This window comes from Sander lucioperca, chromosome 4, assembly GCF_008315115.2.
Source record: "Sander lucioperca isolate FBNREF2018 chromosome 4, SLUC_FBN_1.2, whole genome shotgun sequence".
NCBI lineage: Eukaryota > Metazoa > Chordata > Actinopteri > Perciformes > Percidae > Sander > Sander lucioperca.
This window is the reverse complement of record NC_050176.1, coordinates 17,204,905-17,223,362: the sequence shown is the minus strand read 5'-3', so window position 1 is coordinate 17,223,362 and position 18,458 is coordinate 17,204,905. Positions and strand designations below refer to the sequence as shown.

The window sequence follows — 18,458 nt, the reverse complement described above, 5'->3', positions numbered from 1 at the left end:
CCACTCACTCAGTCAAGCTCTCTTACTGTTACTCATCTGCCACCTGCAGGAAGACAGTAATCCTTCAAAAATATGTCACTTTGTGATATGTGTCATTTCATTTAGGATTTTTTTTTGTTTCCCCAGCAACTTCAAATTAGTCCTGATGAAACAAAGTGGGTAAAAACAATTCATAAATACGTATTTTAGAATGACAGGAGAGATTGTAACAAGAAATGGAGAGTAATAAACAGTGTTTGCTTTGAAGCAAGATATTTTCCTGTTAAGGTAATTCTATTGTAATATTATGGCACACATTATTGATCACATTTCATTTTGTCGGGCTATCATCCTTTTTTATTACGCTGCACCCTGTTGTTTTCATCACTTTGCAAGTAATCTCCAACAGTGATTTGTAACTTTGGTCAGTTACAAGGCAGGATTAGCTGGGAGACTTCTAAATGAGGGTGCACATGTAAGTAGTTCTTTTGTAGATTATGGTGAGCTTGTGTGTGTTGTAGCAGTGCTTTGCTATTGAGAACGAGGTAGCATGCTAGCGTTAGCATGCTAGTGTTAGCCATAGCGTTAGCATGCTAACGCTACGAGTTAATGGTTGCGGTTAGCCTGCTCGTTTCGGCTTGTGACGTCACAAGCCGTGCCGATTTTGAACAGCTCACCCAGAGACTGAGACTGAAGGCAGGACACATTCAGAAACCGTATCTCACTCTAAACAGCATGGGTGGATTTTTTTCAAAGTTTGTATGTGTGTGGAAGCACCAGAGACACAACATAACACCCCAAATCCCAGAAAAGACTTGTGTTCACATGTTTCATTGAACACATCAGACATGTTTTGGACATGTTGGCTCAGATCAGTCTGTGTTTAGTGGGATGTTTGGTAAGGAATGTCATTGGCACTGACCATCACTCCTGACAAGTTACCAACCTGGATCTCCTTCATTTATCAAAATGGGCAAATTTGATATAAAACAGAGATACAAGATAAATGTGTAGGGCCCCTAGCCATAACCTGTAGATCCACAAAGACACTGAACTGGTGTTTTTCTTTCTTTGGTATCAACTTATCTTTCAAATAGCTCTTAACGCACTAAGAGCACATCTCACAGTCCCATTGCAACTTGAACAAAACAAAACAGCCTCACATAAACTTTTGTTGGATGAAAACTACTTTACGAACCACTGGAAGTCATTACAGGCAACTAATATGTAGTTTTTTTTTTTTAAATAGTAGACAATACTACAAAGCCCTGTATAACTAGGAATTCCAATGTAATTCCAGTGTAATCTTACTACCATCTTCAATATAGCTCACGTGTGTGCAGATCATAGCCCTAAATTTGAAGCTATTCCTTGGTGTACAATTCAGTTAATCAATGACAATGAGATGTATGGGTTGCAGGCATTTATTTTAAATGGAAGTACCCTTAATCTACCTCCCTATCCTTTGTCTTTCATTTCAGGAGAGAGCTGAAGACCACTTGAAGCAGCGAAATCCTAACCACCTAGCCCATGCCGGGCCCAACCTCCCAGAGGTCCCATTAGTGGGAAAAGAGCACCGGTACATGTTGCACAAGATTGTATTGCCTGATCCCTCAGAAAAAATGGGTGACCTTCACACTGTCACTCACAAGCTTCAAGATGACAAAACACCTTACTTTATCCAAACCAAAGTTGGAGCTCGTTGTTTTAGGCAGGGGACTGAGGTGGCTACCCAAAAGGAGTACTCTGGGAAATCAGGGGGGTCTGTGGCTAATGGAATAGGGAACGGTGCTCGAGCAGCTGGGCAAAGGAAACCTCTGGAGGTCCAGCAGCAGCCCTCCATAGCTCCAAAAGCCAAGACCAAGGCCAGGGGCAACGGGAAGCGGCTGGTAAAGTGTGTATGTCGGCCAGGATGGCATGGACCTTACTGTGGGGTTCCCACCATGGTGTATCACTCCAATTTGCCCACCAAGGAGCGGCTGACGCCCAGAGACACCCCGCGGAGGGTGATCAACGCCATCAACGTTAACCACGAGTTTGACCTGCTGCATGTACGCTTTCATGAGCTTGCCCAAGCAGTTGATCTTTTCCTCGTCTGTGAATCCAACTTTACTGCCTATGGAGAGAGACGACCTCTGAGGTAAGACACCGTTTTTGGACTGGTGTGGTATATTTAAGCAAGATATTTAAATATAAGCTTTAAGATTGATTAAAGAGATAAAAGAGTATGACACAATGATGGGAATTGTAAAGCAGCGCAGTAAAGAGAGTACTAGCCTACATATGTACATAAGTCTTAATATAGATACATTACTTTATGGTTAAGGTAAGTTAAGGTTATGGTATTGAGGTCATTATTATTATTATCAGTATTATGCTCTATTTTCATATTCATCAGTTCAAAATTATAAAAAATTGCACAAATTTGGAAGTTTTCGCCAAGTTGTGACACTGCGGGTGCATTAGTAGAATCTGTTAACAGCTTACAGTTTTTGTTAACAGCCAACCTTCACGCTTTTTGAGTATCAGTGTGCTGTGTAACAATTACAGTGACGTTCCTTTGGCAACAACATGAAATGCCTCGGGAGTAATTTTACAGCAGATTATGACAAGAGCAACATGATTGACTCTGCGTGTAGCCGTGGAGGGAGAGATTGGTGTGTTCAATCATAGGATGTGACACTGCATGAAAGTGGCTACATTTAGTGAACAATCTCTTTCGCTATGCATATCAACAGGTTAATTGAGTTGTTCTTCCAGTCAGTTTTGGTGTATGGACAGTGGGTTTTCTGTACTGAATGGCATCATTTGTAAAATTAGACTCTTTGTTACCTGCTGTTCTCTATCTGTGCTACAACTATGCCAATTGTAATGCATTCTACACAGTTTGGATGTATTTCTCTTACTGTTCAGGCAGCATTGGTTTTAATTATGTTCCGTACACTATGAAAACCAATAAGAAAGCTTTTGAAACTTGCTTGAGTTATTTAATTCATTACAGTGAACATCAAGTCTTTTTGTCAAAGTCGCATTATATGGTAATGCAGTTCAAAGTTACCCTGTGTAGTGCTTTTGTAAAGGAACACAGGTAGATTTACAGGCCAATACAAGTGTTTCCTCAAAGACTGTTTAAAGCAGATATTTTTAAATTTTTTGATACATGTATATTTTTTTTACAATTTTACAATTCATATGTGTCTTCATGCATGTGCTAGTAAAGCATAAGATGCAACAAATCAAAAAACAAATCAAAATATTATTTCATGGCATCACTACTGGTTGAAAACTGCACAAGATTCCTTTTAGGGCTATCTGATTTTAACATTTTGTACTGCATTGTATTGCTAAGGAATGGCAATCCATCCTACGTGTGTCTCTTTCATGTGGCTTTCTGTGATTTGGCTTATTTGAAGCTAATGTACTCAATTCCTGCTGGAGTTTGTAACTTCATGGTTGAATGCACTTATTTATATATATTACCGATGGATTTCAAACTTGACAGGTGTCTTGCTACGGGCACCAGTGAGTGCGATGCCAAGTTTGATGTTGTTTGGATTAGAAATGCAAAAGATATCATTACATATATAGGTAAAAGAAGCACACATTGGCTTTTGCCGCTCTAGCCGCTGGCCACTGCCCCTCTCACCCTGAGGACCAGAGACAGAGAGCAGCGGAGCTTTGGCAGCTAAAATGTGACATACACCTCAGACCCACAAAAATGTGCAAAGTTGCACTACTTTGGACTGTCTTTGACTGTGAATAAACAAACGACAATTCCCGAATTTAAGGACGTTTCACAATCCCACACATGCAAAGCACAACCAGACAACAAGTGCAGACAGAGCGTGATGCCACTTATAGGCAGGCTATCTATCTTATAAAGCGAGACGTATCTGTACTGTATGTGTGTCTGTGTTTGGGGGGAAGGTAACCTGCACAGCAGACGCCACATGCAGAACGCTTTAGAACAGTAGGGGGAATCTTGTCCTGCTATTGTATTAAATTGCTGTGAGCTGGCAGAACATAACGTAATCTTGGAGATTATTGTGCAATGGGAGAAAATCTCAAGAGTTGAACCGGGCAGATACATCAGTTTTCATCAGACTCACCCTGGGTCAGGTTAATTAAGTCGCCAAAATACCCCTGCGAATCAAATCCCCTACTTCACCGTTAACCGTCAAGCCACAAACCTGTATGGAAATGAACACGTCTGCTGAAATGTTAAATTCGTTAACGATCCGACACGAGACTCTCTCTCTCTCTCTCTCTCTCTCTCTCTCTCTCTCTCTCTCTCTCTCTCTCTCTCTCTCTCTCTCTCTCTGCGCGCACACACACACACACACACACACAGTCCAGTTCTAGTGGTTGATGAACGCACATATGTGCTGATTAGCTCTCATAATGGGCCATTTGGGTAGCACACTGCCATAAATCCATGAGGCTAATGTCTGATTACTCCACATTTTCATTGTGATATTTTGTGATTACATTCTGAATCTGCAGCGTTCTCTGTCAGGTAAATATAATAGTACAATGTCTTCCTCTGATGTACAAGTAGCCTTTACTGTACGTCAGTAGTAGGGTATACAGGTGAGTTGCATATGAAGTGGTTTGGGCAATACCACAGGCCAAGCAATTGCCCGTTCCAAACACACATTTTCAACGGGCACTGCACTAGTAATAACACAGTATACCAGATGGAAAAGAATGGAAACCAATGGCTACCTGAAATGAAATAAAATACATCCGATCTAAACACAGCATTGGAAAATAGTCAGCTGTGATGTGATATATTCCTATATAACAACACACAAAACCATGGCACTGTAAGGTTATTTGGATAAAATAATGAACTAAATGGCATTTGTAATGTTCCCCAGTTTCCTGCGGCTCCTTCTCAATGGTACGTACGACTACATACGTCACAAGATCCTGTACGTGTTCCTCGATCACTTCCCAGAGGGCGGTCGGCAGGATGGCTGGATCGCCGATGACTACTTGCGTACCTACCTGACACGCAATGGCTTGTCCAGGGTGGTGGGCATAAGATCGGACGACGTCTTCGTCATCAACGATGCGGATGAAATCCCAGCACATGAGGGCCTCCTTTTCCTCAAGCTGTTTGATGGCTGGACGGAGCCTTTCGCCATCCACATGCGCAAGGTAGCAGCGAGAATTTAGCTTTTGTGTGTGGACCATCAACAGTTTTTCACCATGAAGACTATAGGATGGGTGTGTCATGCAGGAAATTGGTCTTTCTTTATGTATTATTAATGCAGCTTTCTTTGCTCTGTTCTTTAAAAAGGTTTTTAAAAAGAACAAATTAACCATATTTCTGTTTTCTTCTCTTCCCACATCCAGTCCCTGTATGGTTTTTTCTGGAAGCAGTTTGGCTCTCTAGAGGTAGTATCAGGCTGCACATTGGGGATGCTCCGCGACGTCTATGATGGCGACGGCATCAAGCTCCGCCGACGCGAATACTACACCATGCCGGGTTTCCGCAAGTACGAGAACGACACAGGCCACATCCTGGTGCAGTGGTCAGTGGGCAGCCCCTTCCACTTTGCCGGGTGGCACTGCTCCTGGTGCTTCACGCCCGAGGGGATCTACTTCAAGCTGGTGTCAGCTCAGAACGGAGACTTCCCGCGGTGGGGTGACTATGAGGACAAGCGTGACCTTAACTACATCCGCGATCTGATCCGGACGGGGGGCTGGTTTGATGGCTCACTGCAGGAATACCCCCCTGTGGACCCCAAAGAGCACATGTACGCCCCCAAGTACATGCTGGAGCACTATAAAAGGTACCACTACCTACTGGAGAACCCTTACAATAAAAAATTCCAGACTGAGTGAGGGTTAGAAGTTCAGCGAGGAAAAGATCTGCGAAATAACTAATAGGACCCAAATATGGCCTCAGCATTGGGTATTGGGGGGCAGAACGGTGTTGATGAACAACATTTCTCATTGGAGCGATACTACATGTATCTCCAGGCAGCACTGATGTTGCAGGGACTCAAAATCTCTTAAAGTCATTATTTTGGGGTCAAAAAAGGGAACACTGACTCGCATCCACCATGGATTTACGTCCAGATCATTGAGAGGTTACAAACACTGGATAAACAAAATCATGCATTTTCTCATTCCTCCCTTTTTGGGGCAGGAGCGAAGCTATCTCTCTTTTTGTCCCCCCCCCCCCCCCGCCCTGTCTTCTCTTTCTTGACCCGAGCCGATTCGGCACAGCTGCCGTCTGAAAGAAATGGACCACCGCAAAGTAAAGCGAGGGATATTTTTCTGTCTGTGTTTACGGACCGGCTGACGTTCCCACTTCACTCTCCCGCTTCGGATGTCTTCCTGTCATATTTGGTGACCTCCTTCCAGAAACAGATACACATTCAGATATTACGTTATTCTTGGGTCTTAGTAGAAAAGTATGAATCCCATCAAACCCCGCTGGATTACCCACTGCCAAATCAAAAGGAATGACTCGATGGCGATGCCTCAGCTCGTTCATGTGCTCACACTCATCCACATGCACCTTAGACCTGTCTGTGTGAAAAAAAGTGTGTGTGTGTGTGTGTGTGGGGTCTGTCTTTGTATTCTATTACGAGGTTTTGGGCTTTGAAAGGGATTCAATATCAGCTAGAGGAAACAGAAAGAGAGAAAGAATCATCAGGGGGGCACGGGGAAGAAAGACAGCGAGATGGGAAAACAGCACAAGCAAGACAGAAGGCAGCAAAGAAAGGAGAGTAATGAGGGAGGAAGAAAGCGGTGATGAAAAGGAAAGAAAAAGAGGCTCTCTCGACGTTCCCCCTTTCCCACAGTGTCTGCTGACGCACAAGTGTTGCAGGGATGAGTGTGCAGAATGTGTGTCTCCCTCAGAGCTTACAGACAGCTCTGAATAAATCATGCCCTGTCGATGGCTTCCGAGACAGATGCAACTCGCCGTTATTGTTTGTCCGATGAGAACAATCGAGAACAGATGGGGAAAGATCACCCTTCACTTTTTTCTTTTTGTCTATCTAGCAGCTGAGATGACTTTGTTTCCTTGGAAACTAAAGTATCTGAAAAAAGGAGAAGGGATGGGTGTTGTTAAGATGAGTGGGTGGGTTAACATCCGACGAGGAGCTGCAGCGTTCAAACGAGGTCAGCGCCGACTGTGGGTCTCCTCAGTTAAATATTCCTCAGCCCACTCTCTGAAAATGACTCTTCCAAGGTTTTCTGTTAATCCTCATTTACAAGGAATATTTTTCTCTCCTCAATTCAGTTATTATTCTTTTTCTCTGCACATACCCCTCTCTGTCAAAAATGTTGAAATCTTCAGCTCTCCCAACACACACACACACACACACACACACACACACACACACACACACACACACACACACACACACACACACACACACACACACACACACACAAACACACACACACACACACACACACAATAAACACACACACAAATACACACACACACACGCACACACATATACACAGAAACACAATATACACACACACACACACACACACTGGCTCTCACACTCCATTTCGAGTGTGTATCTATTTCCTTCTTAATCCTAACAAGAATGTCTCGTTTTAATAATAGGGATATATTTATCTTCTCTACGCCTCATTTCTCTCCCCCTGTCTCTACAGGACAGGACAGCCGTTACCATGGCGATGCTTTCCCTGTGCCCACAGATCACTGTTATCTAAACATTTAGGCATTTAGCGCTCATGCCTCTTGCCTTCACCCTGCCGGAGACTGCTGTCAATGTGGCTAGTTGGAGATGTTGTGGACAATTTGGCGAGCATACTTTTGTCTGTGGGTGTTTTGTGTTAGGCCAGCGTGGGCCTGGGTTACAAGGGAATCCTAGCAGAACAATTAACAATGCTAGGGAACAGTTAAGAAGGAAGCTAAGCATATAGCAGACAGACAAGTATTAATAAAAAACGCGTAGACTTTTCTTTTAATTGCATCCACCATCTGCTTCTTCAATGCCTGTCTGGGCTTTACAGTCACTGTTTACCTCAGCTTCAGGCAAGATGCTGTTTTAAAGTGAGCAATGCCTCAAGAGAAATACAGTAAAAAGTTTTCAGAAGGAAACTTGACTTAAAGTTGCTGAGGGGTGAATATAGAATATTTAAAACAAAACCTGAAGGAAAAAGTTTGATATTATAGCTTTAATTTCACCTGCAAACAAGAAATTGACACATACCATCTGAATGCAGAATGCCCTTTTTTTCACCTTGCTTAAAGTGTCCTGCGTGAGACATTAAACCAAAACCTCGTCATTTATTGTTTAGTCCATTTTGCACAATGTCATCAGCTAAAACCCTAAAATGTGTGACAAAAGCTGCAATGACAGAATAAGTACCAACGCCGAGCTTCTGCAAAACTAGTGTGAGCATATCCGTCCATCACTCGGTCACCATGCTGGCTCTTCACGGCTGTGAGTTCATAGGGGGAGCAGATTAGCCAACAGGCCGCTGACAGTTGTGTTGGGTCTGTGCTGCTCCCTCGATGGCAGCGTGGTCTGCGGCGGCAGCTGTTAGGGGTTTGGTGTTGGTGTCGAGAGCCAAACTCACATCCAACCCCAGAGGGGCTGCAGGGAAACGAGCTTTAAATAGGATTTTACATGATATGACAGAGGAGACGACAACATGTGCTGGATGTGAAGCTTTTTTGCCTTTTGAAAAGGTAATGCTTGATAGTGATTGATGGAACAAAATGAATACAAATGACGCATTTTAAAGGGAGGTGTGTAACTTTGAGTTCTGGGTTAACAGAGTAGATGTGTATTTTAGCTATGTTAATTTATCAATTCACACCATTAGCCAAAATGGATGGCCGTGAACCATTTTAAATGAATTCAGTTTGTTAGTTAGTCATCTACTCTGTTTTTTGGCCGATTTTGTGTTTAGCTAGGAAAAAGAAAATATTTTGAAATACATCCACTCCTGAATTAATGTTTTAAAATGTACTTTATGAGCTTTTCTAGCACAAATATAACGATGAATGCTGGTGTCAGCAGTTGACATGAAACTGACCACTGTATCTAATTTGACGTACAAAAAAACAAACAAAACATGCCTAAACATCCTCCAACTTCAAGGCCTCAAACCTCAACCAACATGTCTGTTTATAGAAAATTTGTTTAATCATATTTTGAATTACATGCTGCCAGGTGCAAAAAACTGTGTTCAATCCCATCAAGGGCTGGGGATTGTGTTTGTGTTTAAGCTCTGCCAAGAGGCATTTAACCAGAGTTAACTCCCAACTCGCAGCCTGCTGCAATCGGGCTGCACATCTGGTGAACTGGGTCTATGTCACGTGGGAGTATGTTTGTGTTTGCATATCTGTATGTGTGCTATGCACTTTTTTTAAATTGTGTGTGTGTGTGTGTGTGTGTGTGTGTGTGTGTGTGTGTGTGTGTGTGTGAGTGACAGAGTGACTCATGCCAGATAAGGGTGTCTGGCCTGCTGTAAGGCAAGCCAGGGTTACTTCACTCGGCCTGTTGCCCCGTTACTGCCATGGCAACAATCCTCTTGATGAATTTCTGAGATCCCTAACAGCCTGAAGTCATCAACCAAGATAGCAAACCAACAGGATAAGAGGTGAGGGAGAGCAGAGGGAGGATGATTGGAGATAATTGCAAACGTGAAACCTCTCATTGCAGACATGAGAATAATGACACACGCATGCACGCAGCGAAAACCATTAACCAGCACATCGCCTTTTTTTGTACAGTTTTTGCAGGTGTTTTTCATTGATTTGACTCATCACAGCAAGCAGACAATGTGCATGTGGAGCAGAAAAAGTAGACAGAAAAACACTTAAAAAAAGAAAAGAAAAAAAAAAAAACTTGAGCCAGGAATAAAACATGAATGGGGAATTTTTTTTTGGGATTGAGCAAAGACAAGAAAATAAGAAAAAAAGAGTCCTGTTTAATATAAGCCAAGGCTTGATGAATAGAGACTTAAATCCAAAAAGAGACATTTCAGAAATAATCCTTCCACCGCTGTTCCATGTGACTGTCTTATTGGATAAAGCGTGGTTTAGACATGAGGAGAGGAGTGGAGTGAGGTAATACGCTAGACCAAACAGCTTTGATTTTTCACTTTGATGAGGGAAAGTCATCACGACGATGAAATGAAAACTGTCCAAACGAAGGGAGCGGCTCATCATCCCTGTTAAAGGAGATCTACAATCCAGTGACAGTTAAAGTGGAAACGAGATTGTGATGTTGAACAATTGGAGCCGTGTTTGCGCCGCCTCACTGGGCTCGTAATGGATTCAAAGTGATTGAGGAGGGTCTGTGTCTTGCTCAAGGACACTTGGGCAGATTGTGGCCGTTAAGCAGATGTTATAGCAAACCTGTGACATTTACGTTACTGGACAGTCTGACTAATGGCAGCGCTGGCCTGCTGCCTGCTGTCATTTCTGTCATGATTGGTCATAAAATCAATGAAGCAATAACACATGGGAAAAGAAATAGCTGCAGCCTTTAACCACAACACACCTTGAGGATTTCATATCTTATTTACAGCATTTTCAATATTTCTACAGGAGTATCAAACATCTTCTTAAGATACCAGCTTTGACTTTTAATTTGATCAGGTTTTATTGGGCTCTCTGCCAACCCGTAATCTCCAATAAACATGGCTGCTTGCTTCAGGTGATTGGAACAGAGGGAATAAATTAAGTGTAAAATGCAAAACTGTAAACGAGAAGTTGCATTGCTAGGAAACAGCTCTGCACCGTACTTATTTCTTTTCAGTTATTGATAATAGCAACAGCAAACACACTTGGACCCATTGGAATGTAGATGTGTGATACTGGAGTGGTCTAAACTCAGGATGTAAGTGCTGCCAGAGAGTGTTTTCTAAAGAAATATTTACATTGTTCTGTGTGCAGGTTGTCTGCTACAGTATACTTCAGTATATTGGGTCACTGCCATTATCTACAGTATATAACTGCTGGATGTCAGGAAGTTCTTCCAGCAACATATTTCCTTTGCAAAAAATATCTAAATATTTATAAATGTTTGCACATTTGTGTACCTTAAGGCCTAAAGGGACGCTCCAGTGATTTATTATTGCACTTCCTCCAAAAAGACTTGATCCTACATTTCCCTTAATGCAACTCAATAGCATCTTTTTTGCTACACCTTCCCTGCCTGGTAGCCTAAATGTTCAGGCCTTTCAAACTTCATTCTACCAGTTTATAACATATAACATATAAACTTGTCGTCTCCAAGCCCAAGCTGAGATAACCCTGATGACATCATAGGGGCTGTTTTCTCAAACTTGACAAAGCTCCTTCAGAGCCACATGAAAAATTATACCACAGTTTTCACAGGTTGAGCAGGACTAACAACGACTAGTAAACCGATCAGTAGTGTAAAGTCGGTGCCATCTTTAAAGATATATCGTCACACCAATCAGAAACCTCAGTCTGGAACAATCACTTGATCAACCTTCAAACCCCCAGTATTAGTCCAACCCTCTTTTCAGCACACACACTAACCATCAACACATGTTTGTAGCATTCGGCACATGTGTGTATCCTGCACAGATGTGTGTCTCCAGGGCTGTGTCGCCCCACCACTACAGTCCCCCCCCATCTGTTGTTTTGCTTGCAGAGTGGCTGCCTGTTTACGGGGCTTAAATGCCTTCACGGTTCTGGCCCCCCGCCAGCCCTGTGGCTTTCAACCGATTGATCTTTTCCAAGAAACATTAGCGGCAGGCAGGCTGGAAATCAAGGAGGAGGGTGTGGGGGTGCGGAGAAAAGAGGGTCATTTTACTTGGGTCCCTTTTTGACTTTGTTGTTGAAGTCATTTCTTTCTTTTTCTCTCTTTCTGGTTGCTCCTAAATGGGTCTGGAATGTGTGCCAACCTTTAAAAAAAAATTCCGAAAGAGTGCCATGTGCACCGTCTTGGTACACCAAGGACTACTTTTTCCTAAGTTCTGACTCCTCATCTCATGTACAACAATCATCGATGGAACATTGCAGCTGAATTACGCTGAACACATCAAAGCTTCAAATCAAATCAAGAAATGAAGTTCTTGAAGATGATTTTTCAAAATAGAAACCAGAACACGCATCCCGTCAGGCTACAGCAACAGAAAGCTGCTGCCGTTGTTGTCTTGGCTGTAAACATGTTGTACTTGTCTTCATGTAAGCGACGGAAAGCATTCTCATTCCACAAGCTGAGCAATCACATTAACTCCGACAGATATGTCACCACTGATTGGAAAGTACTTGGTGTTAGTAGCCACAAGTATTGCCCAAAACAAGTGCAAGTCTTTACTCTAATGTGCTTAGACTTCAGGGCTGGATTTGTTAGTATTGAACTCAAACCTACATATGGTATTATAGGGGCCAGTTCAAATTAAATTACAAAACATATCCCTCTAGTGCTACAGTATCCAGGTTGGGTTTCAGCTGCCCAGACTTTGTGATAAACATACAATGGAGGTGAATGGAATTTGATTTATGGTGCTAACAGCATTAAAAGCTTACATTTAGTGTCTTTCCAGTTTTTCATTTTCTTTCTACCAAAGTATAGTCCCTGTTAAACCTGTTGCCCGCATATTCTGTGAGTTATCCAGAGTAACAGAGACACTGTTCCTAGAGAGAGATGTTGCTGTTGAATTTTTATTGGTTCAAAGTTGTGAAAACCACAACATATACTTCCATTGTACTGTAGTGAATTCCAATATCTCAAAATCTGGCCAAATCAAACCAAAAACTATCTCCATGGCTAGATGTAAGTAAGGACATTTGGGTCAACTAACAATTTACAGCATAAAAAAAGTGAGAAAAACAGAAAGCCTCACAGTGTCAAATCCTTCCACTGTGAACTAAAACCTTGCTTTTGTTTATGGGTCTTTTAAATCAATTGGGTGTAGTGCAGTTCTGTTCAGTAAAGCAGCCAACTCATGTAAAAGTTGTATGGAAAATAATTTGCCCTATCACACATTGAAGTGGGCTCCAATTCAGAAAGAAAACACATCCCATTAAGCAGCAGCAGTTGAGAAGCAGTGTTGCATATGAAATAATGGAAACATTTGTCATGATGAGTGGGAAACTCCTGTAAACATGTCACGTTTTGTCTAATGAATGCGTCTGGTATTTATAACAGCAAAATAGGAGAGGTGTGATTATGTGTTTGTCAGTCAGGACTTATAATGCGCCTGAGTGTGTTCTAGGACAGATTGTTGGATTCAGGGTGGGTGCGGGACGAGTTTGGTCCAGGACTCCATATGTTGTGACACCGCAGATGAAAAAGATAAACGTCAGTGTGGCGCTGCAAAGACAAATGGACGCGGTGACACATAACATGCGCGAAACATTGGGCATCCAGACAGGCCGACACCTGGCTGCAGATCAAATGCCTTTAGACACTGAAGGGAAGGGATGATGAGTGTCGAATGGGTTTCTCTCTTTGTGTGTGTGAGACTACACTATATGGCCAAAAGTATGTGGACAACACCGCCAATAATTTTGTGTAGTGTTGGTGCAGTTATTTAAGGCTAGGTCCATTTATTCCAACTGTGAGAAATATTGAAGCCCCTGAAAACTTCAAATCTTTACATTTACGTGACAGTTAATATTTGTGACTAAATAAGCAACAATCAGAGTTTTAAAAAACATGTACGGGTACTTACATTTTGAAGGTTACGGTTACCGGCCAGGAAACCCTTCTGTTGTCCTCGGGTCAAATTTGACCCCATTTTCTAAAAGTTTCCTTTCAGAAATGTAGGTTTCTTTCAACCAAATTGTCCAAACCAAAAATAATGTGGATGGTTCCATACAACGCTCTTCACAAGTAAAATAAATGATCAGTTTACTACTTTAATTGAATTTGGGTGTTTTATTCAATTTTATAGCATTTGGAGAGAAAAAAATGCTTCAAAAATGTTGAAAAAAGTGATGAAAAAATGTCGGGAAAAGCTTCAAAAACGTGCGAAAAAAAACAACAAACGTCAAAGAAATCGCAGAAAAAATCATCAGAAACGGGAAAAGCCACAAAAGTGTAGAAAAAGACGACCGAAACTTTAAAAAAAGATTTAGTTTTAAATTTTGACCCATCAAACTTCTCTTGCTCAACAATTTACAGTGTGTATGGATGTGGTTTTATCCAATTCTGAATCAGATGTTGCTAAATCCTAATTGGTGCTTTTTTCTTTTTCTACCGTAATTGAGTCCCGCCCACTTTAAACCAGTGGAGGAGCACAGATTTAAAGAAAAGAAAAAGATCATTTGAAACTTTGGCAGAAAATAGTGTGTTCATGTAAGATATCATCACTCATAGTTAGAAGTTGATTGCAAGCATATGTTTTCAGGGCCTTCAATTGCTACAGCATACAGTGATATTTTAGACTCTTTGTGGCAACGGTTTGGGATAGGTCTTTTCCTGTTTCAACACGACAATGCCCCCGTGGCCACAGTAAGGTCCATAAAGAAATGGATTTCTCAATTTGGTGTAGAAGAAATTGACTAGCCTGCACAGAGCACTGACCTCAACTCTATCTAACACCTTTTGAGATGAATTAATTAATGCTCTTACGGCTGAATCGCTGAAAGTCGCTGCCATGATCTTGTTGAAAGCCATTCCAGAATAGTGGAGGCTGTTATAGCAGCAGATTAATGCCCATGTTTTTGGAATGATATGTTTAACAATCACAGATGGGTTTCATTTCCAGGTGTCCACATACTCTTGTCCGTGTAATGTGTGTTTTATTGCTGTCTGTGTGCATGTGTGTGGTCTACTTTGTAACTTGAGCCTACCTGCAATTCTCAGAAACTTGCTGTCCCTTAGCAGCCCGACCTGAACTGAGACAGAGGCAGAGAAAGAGAGTGTGACGGGGTTGGAAAAAAGGCAAATGAAGGGGAGGGAGAAAGGGCGAGAGCGAGCCTCCAGAGGGGTTTGAATTCCCCGCAATCAGAAATGGGAGACAGAGATGGAAAGAGGGAGTGACTGATCCTTACAATCACAGACCTCCCACATATATAGTCTCTACCCTTTTTCGTTTGGTGTTGTTTTGCACTTTTGCTTTTGTGTGAAGTCAATCGATGTGTCTTTCCTTCTGTTTCAATGTTGTGTTTTGGTGGAAGTCTGAGAAACAGAGAAGGAGGGGTGATCATTGTTTTTTTTTTTTTTTTGGCCCTCTGTTTTTCTATTTAACTTTGTTTTTGTACTTTTTTTGTAACTTCATCCACTTGGCAGCTTGATATTTAATATCTTTTTAAGGCGGCGTGTTTATGTGAATGAGTGTGTGTGTGTGTGTGTGTGTGTGTGTGTGTGTAAGCTCATAAGCACTGTCTCAGCCTACTACTAGAATAGACTTCCACTCCACCTGACAGATCTTTTACCTCCTTCGATGCCGTAAAGGGGAGTTAACACTGTGGCGGCCATCTTGTTTGCTTTCTGTAACTGCTATGTTGTGTTGATGACATCATCTTTTTCTTGTGACCTTAACAGCATCACATAACCACTTAAATTGATGAGTTGCTTTTTTGTTTTGAATATGTTTTATGTTGTTATTTTTTGAGGGTTTTATCATAACTCATTCCCATATCCTTCACAAAGGGCTCTACACAGATAACTAGAGCACACATATACACATAGGCCTTCCTACCTACATCCATACACACACACACACACACACATACATACACATACACACACACACACACACACGCACACACACACACACACACACACAGTACAGCCTCTGTTTTCTACTGTGGTCTGATTGTGGCCGTGTCCTCTGCTGGTAAAACAGTCAGACTACTGTAGCTGCTCTGTTTGTGCCCTCACTGTTATGTGATCGCTATGAAGGCTCGCCATTGTGTGTCCAAAAAACATTTTTGTCGTCGCTCAGCCATGCAGAACCGGTTCGGGCCAGAGCCCCGGCCTGAGAGGAACCCAGGATGCAGAAAATCAATGGTCATTTTTGCGCTCATGTTATATTTAATGTTCTGTGTCTGTCTCACAGCAAAACGGTGCTGGTTTGATGCTTTTCTGTGTTGTTTCTCTTTTTTCTTTTATCACTAATATCCTGTTTTTACTTCCTCCAAATAGACAAAGATGTTAAAAAAAAAATAATGAGATGAAAAAAAAAGAGATGATGATCTTTTTTGGAAAAAATGGCTTTTTATTTGAGTTGCATGCTGAAATGCAGATATTACTTTTGCCTGTAAAACTATGAATTGCACCTTATTGGAGGGATGTGGTTTTGTTTTTTATGCGTATATAAATATATATATATGGGGGATGTATCTGTTTATTTGTTTATTTTTAATTTTGTGTTGTATCTTAAACAGGGTTATGATTTGGTATGCTTATTAATGTCATGTGTCATCATAATTGATTCAGTCTCTGGTGTTTGTTGTGGGACGGCTTCATTAAGCATCAGAAAATAAGCCAGAGACTGGTGAACATGCAAAATGTCCAACAGATTACCTAGAATGGATTGTGACACTGGTAAAAAAATAAATAAAATTCTTTTTTTAAAAAAACTATTTTTCCTATATAAAATTTGGACTTCTGTGAGCACAGACCTCCAAATTAAGGTTCATATTGGGTCACAAATGTACATTTTATCCAATTGTGAAAACCCAACACAATGTAATTCCAGGAAGTTTGATGGAAAAAAAGGTATTGACGAAACAGGTTTCCCTTGTTGGTCCAGATAGAAACATTCTGTAATGAGTGTGACATACCTGGCTAATTGCTGCTGCTTAGTGGAGCCTTGTTTGCACACACACACACACACACACACTGGCCAGTCCTCACACAGTGACCACTAGGAGGCATTCTGCTTGTCCTCTCACATATCACACATAAACAAGCACTTCTTCAGCCTTCCGTCCATCTTGTCCTCGAAAAAGGACAAATGACTAACTAACAAAAGACACCATGTTGCTTATATACACATATTTTCACACACACACACACAACATTACGGCCTTGGCAGATGATTGGCACAAGGCATGCTGCTGCCACCCGGTTTCATGTCCCCGGGGCAGATTGCTCTCTGCAGCCAATTAACCAAGAGGGCCGGTCGCCAGTTCCATATCAATCTAATCCTCTCCACCCTCCCGCCACGTTGCCAGATTTAACCCTCCACTCTTTCCACAGACTCTGTTGTGGTAAAAAATACAGTTTACAACGTGAGAGAGATAATGAAAGTAGGTTAAATGGTGTGTTTTTGTTAGATAAAATCAAACAAAGTGTAAGCGAGCGGGTTGCAACACTATGTCTGTGTTTTTTTAGTTCATCTAAATGAAATTTGAGGGATAAGTAGACTGGTTATGCCTGCTATTATGGTCCATCATTGTCTACCAATGGAAACATACTGTAACATACAAAAACATCCCTACCTTAGCTGACAATGTTCTTATGTAGCCTGCAAAACCACAAAGCAGTCGCTCCTTTCCAAGCATTTCAAACATGTTTGCAAAAGCTATCAGAAGAGGAAAAAGCAAAGAAATGATTTTTATACCTTTTTATTTTTGACACAATGGCTACACATGAGCGTACCTTATTACATATTGTGACATTGTACAATAACACAACCTGTATCCCCTGCCTCCCTCTGTCCCCATGCACTGATAAGGATTGTATATGGTTGCATAGTTTATTTTTTATATCATTGTTAGGGCTTAATTTTGTTTCCGGGGTCTTTTTTTATTTTATTTTTTTTGTGCTATTATGTTAAAATGGTTTGATGGGGCTCTGTAATTGTGTGGGAGAGTGCATATGCACTGTAGCTTACTGAATGTGTGTGTGAGTGAGAGAGGCAGAAGAGAAAAAAGATTGGCTGTGTTGTCAGTGCACATCAGCCCTTTGCCTGTGTTCATCATTGTGCCAGTGTGTTCAGGTGTTCCCTTGCCTCCACATCCGTTCATCCAAATTGAGAGAGAGAGAGAACAGAAGAGGAGGAGGCAGAGGGCATTTTCCCACAGGGGGAAAAAAAAACATAAATGAGAAAAGACACTTTTGAAAAAAGGATATTTTTCTCCTCTGCGGGGTCTCAAAGAAGAGTGTACATTTCTAAGTTAATTGAAAATGACGAATAAAAAAACTCATTTGTTCTCTATATGAATGGCTGTATGTTAACCATGAACAAAAAGTAATGAGTTCTATGACAAAGACGTATAATAAATTAATTTTAAAATTTTAACTGCACCATCTGTTTGGGTCTGACTTCGAGGCATGTGTTGAGGTGTTGATTCTGAAGTGTGTGTGTGTGTGTGTGTGCGCAGATGTCCTGCTGTGTTACTAGATTACGGTAATTTGCATCATCCATCCCTTATCTCACTAGAGGGCAGCACCGCAGCACACATCATTACTGCTCATTAGGATGCATCACTTTGAACACTTCTTATTGCTTTGGATTCTTTTTAAACAGAATACTTTTTTAATGTTCAAAACTCCTAATGCAACGGGAGGTATTTTATTACAAAC

At 41.5% G+C, this 18,458-nt stretch overlaps 1 protein-coding gene across 4 annotated transcripts in view; it reads left to right on the top strand.

The window, feature by feature from the left end:
• mgat3b (beta-1,4-mannosyl-glycoprotein 4-beta-N-acetylglucosaminyltransferase b) overlaps positions 1-18,174 on the top strand; it is a 92,371-nt gene extending 74,197 nt beyond the window's left edge. For all 4 annotated transcript variants that reach the window (XM_031288993.2, XM_031288991.2, XM_031288992.2 and 1 more), the window contains 4 exons: positions 1,461-2,119; positions 4,860-5,142; positions 5,341-6,562; positions 15,259-18,174. In XM_031288993.2, coding sequence (XP_031144853.1) covers positions 1,461-2,119; positions 4,860-5,142; positions 5,341-5,832 — 1,434 coding nt within the window. In that variant the 3' untranslated portion in view covers positions 5,833-6,562; positions 15,259-18,174. The remainder of the gene's footprint in view (positions 1-1,460; positions 2,120-4,859; positions 5,143-5,340; positions 6,563-15,258) is intronic.
• The last annotated feature ends 284 nt before the right edge of the window (positions 18,175-18,458 follow it).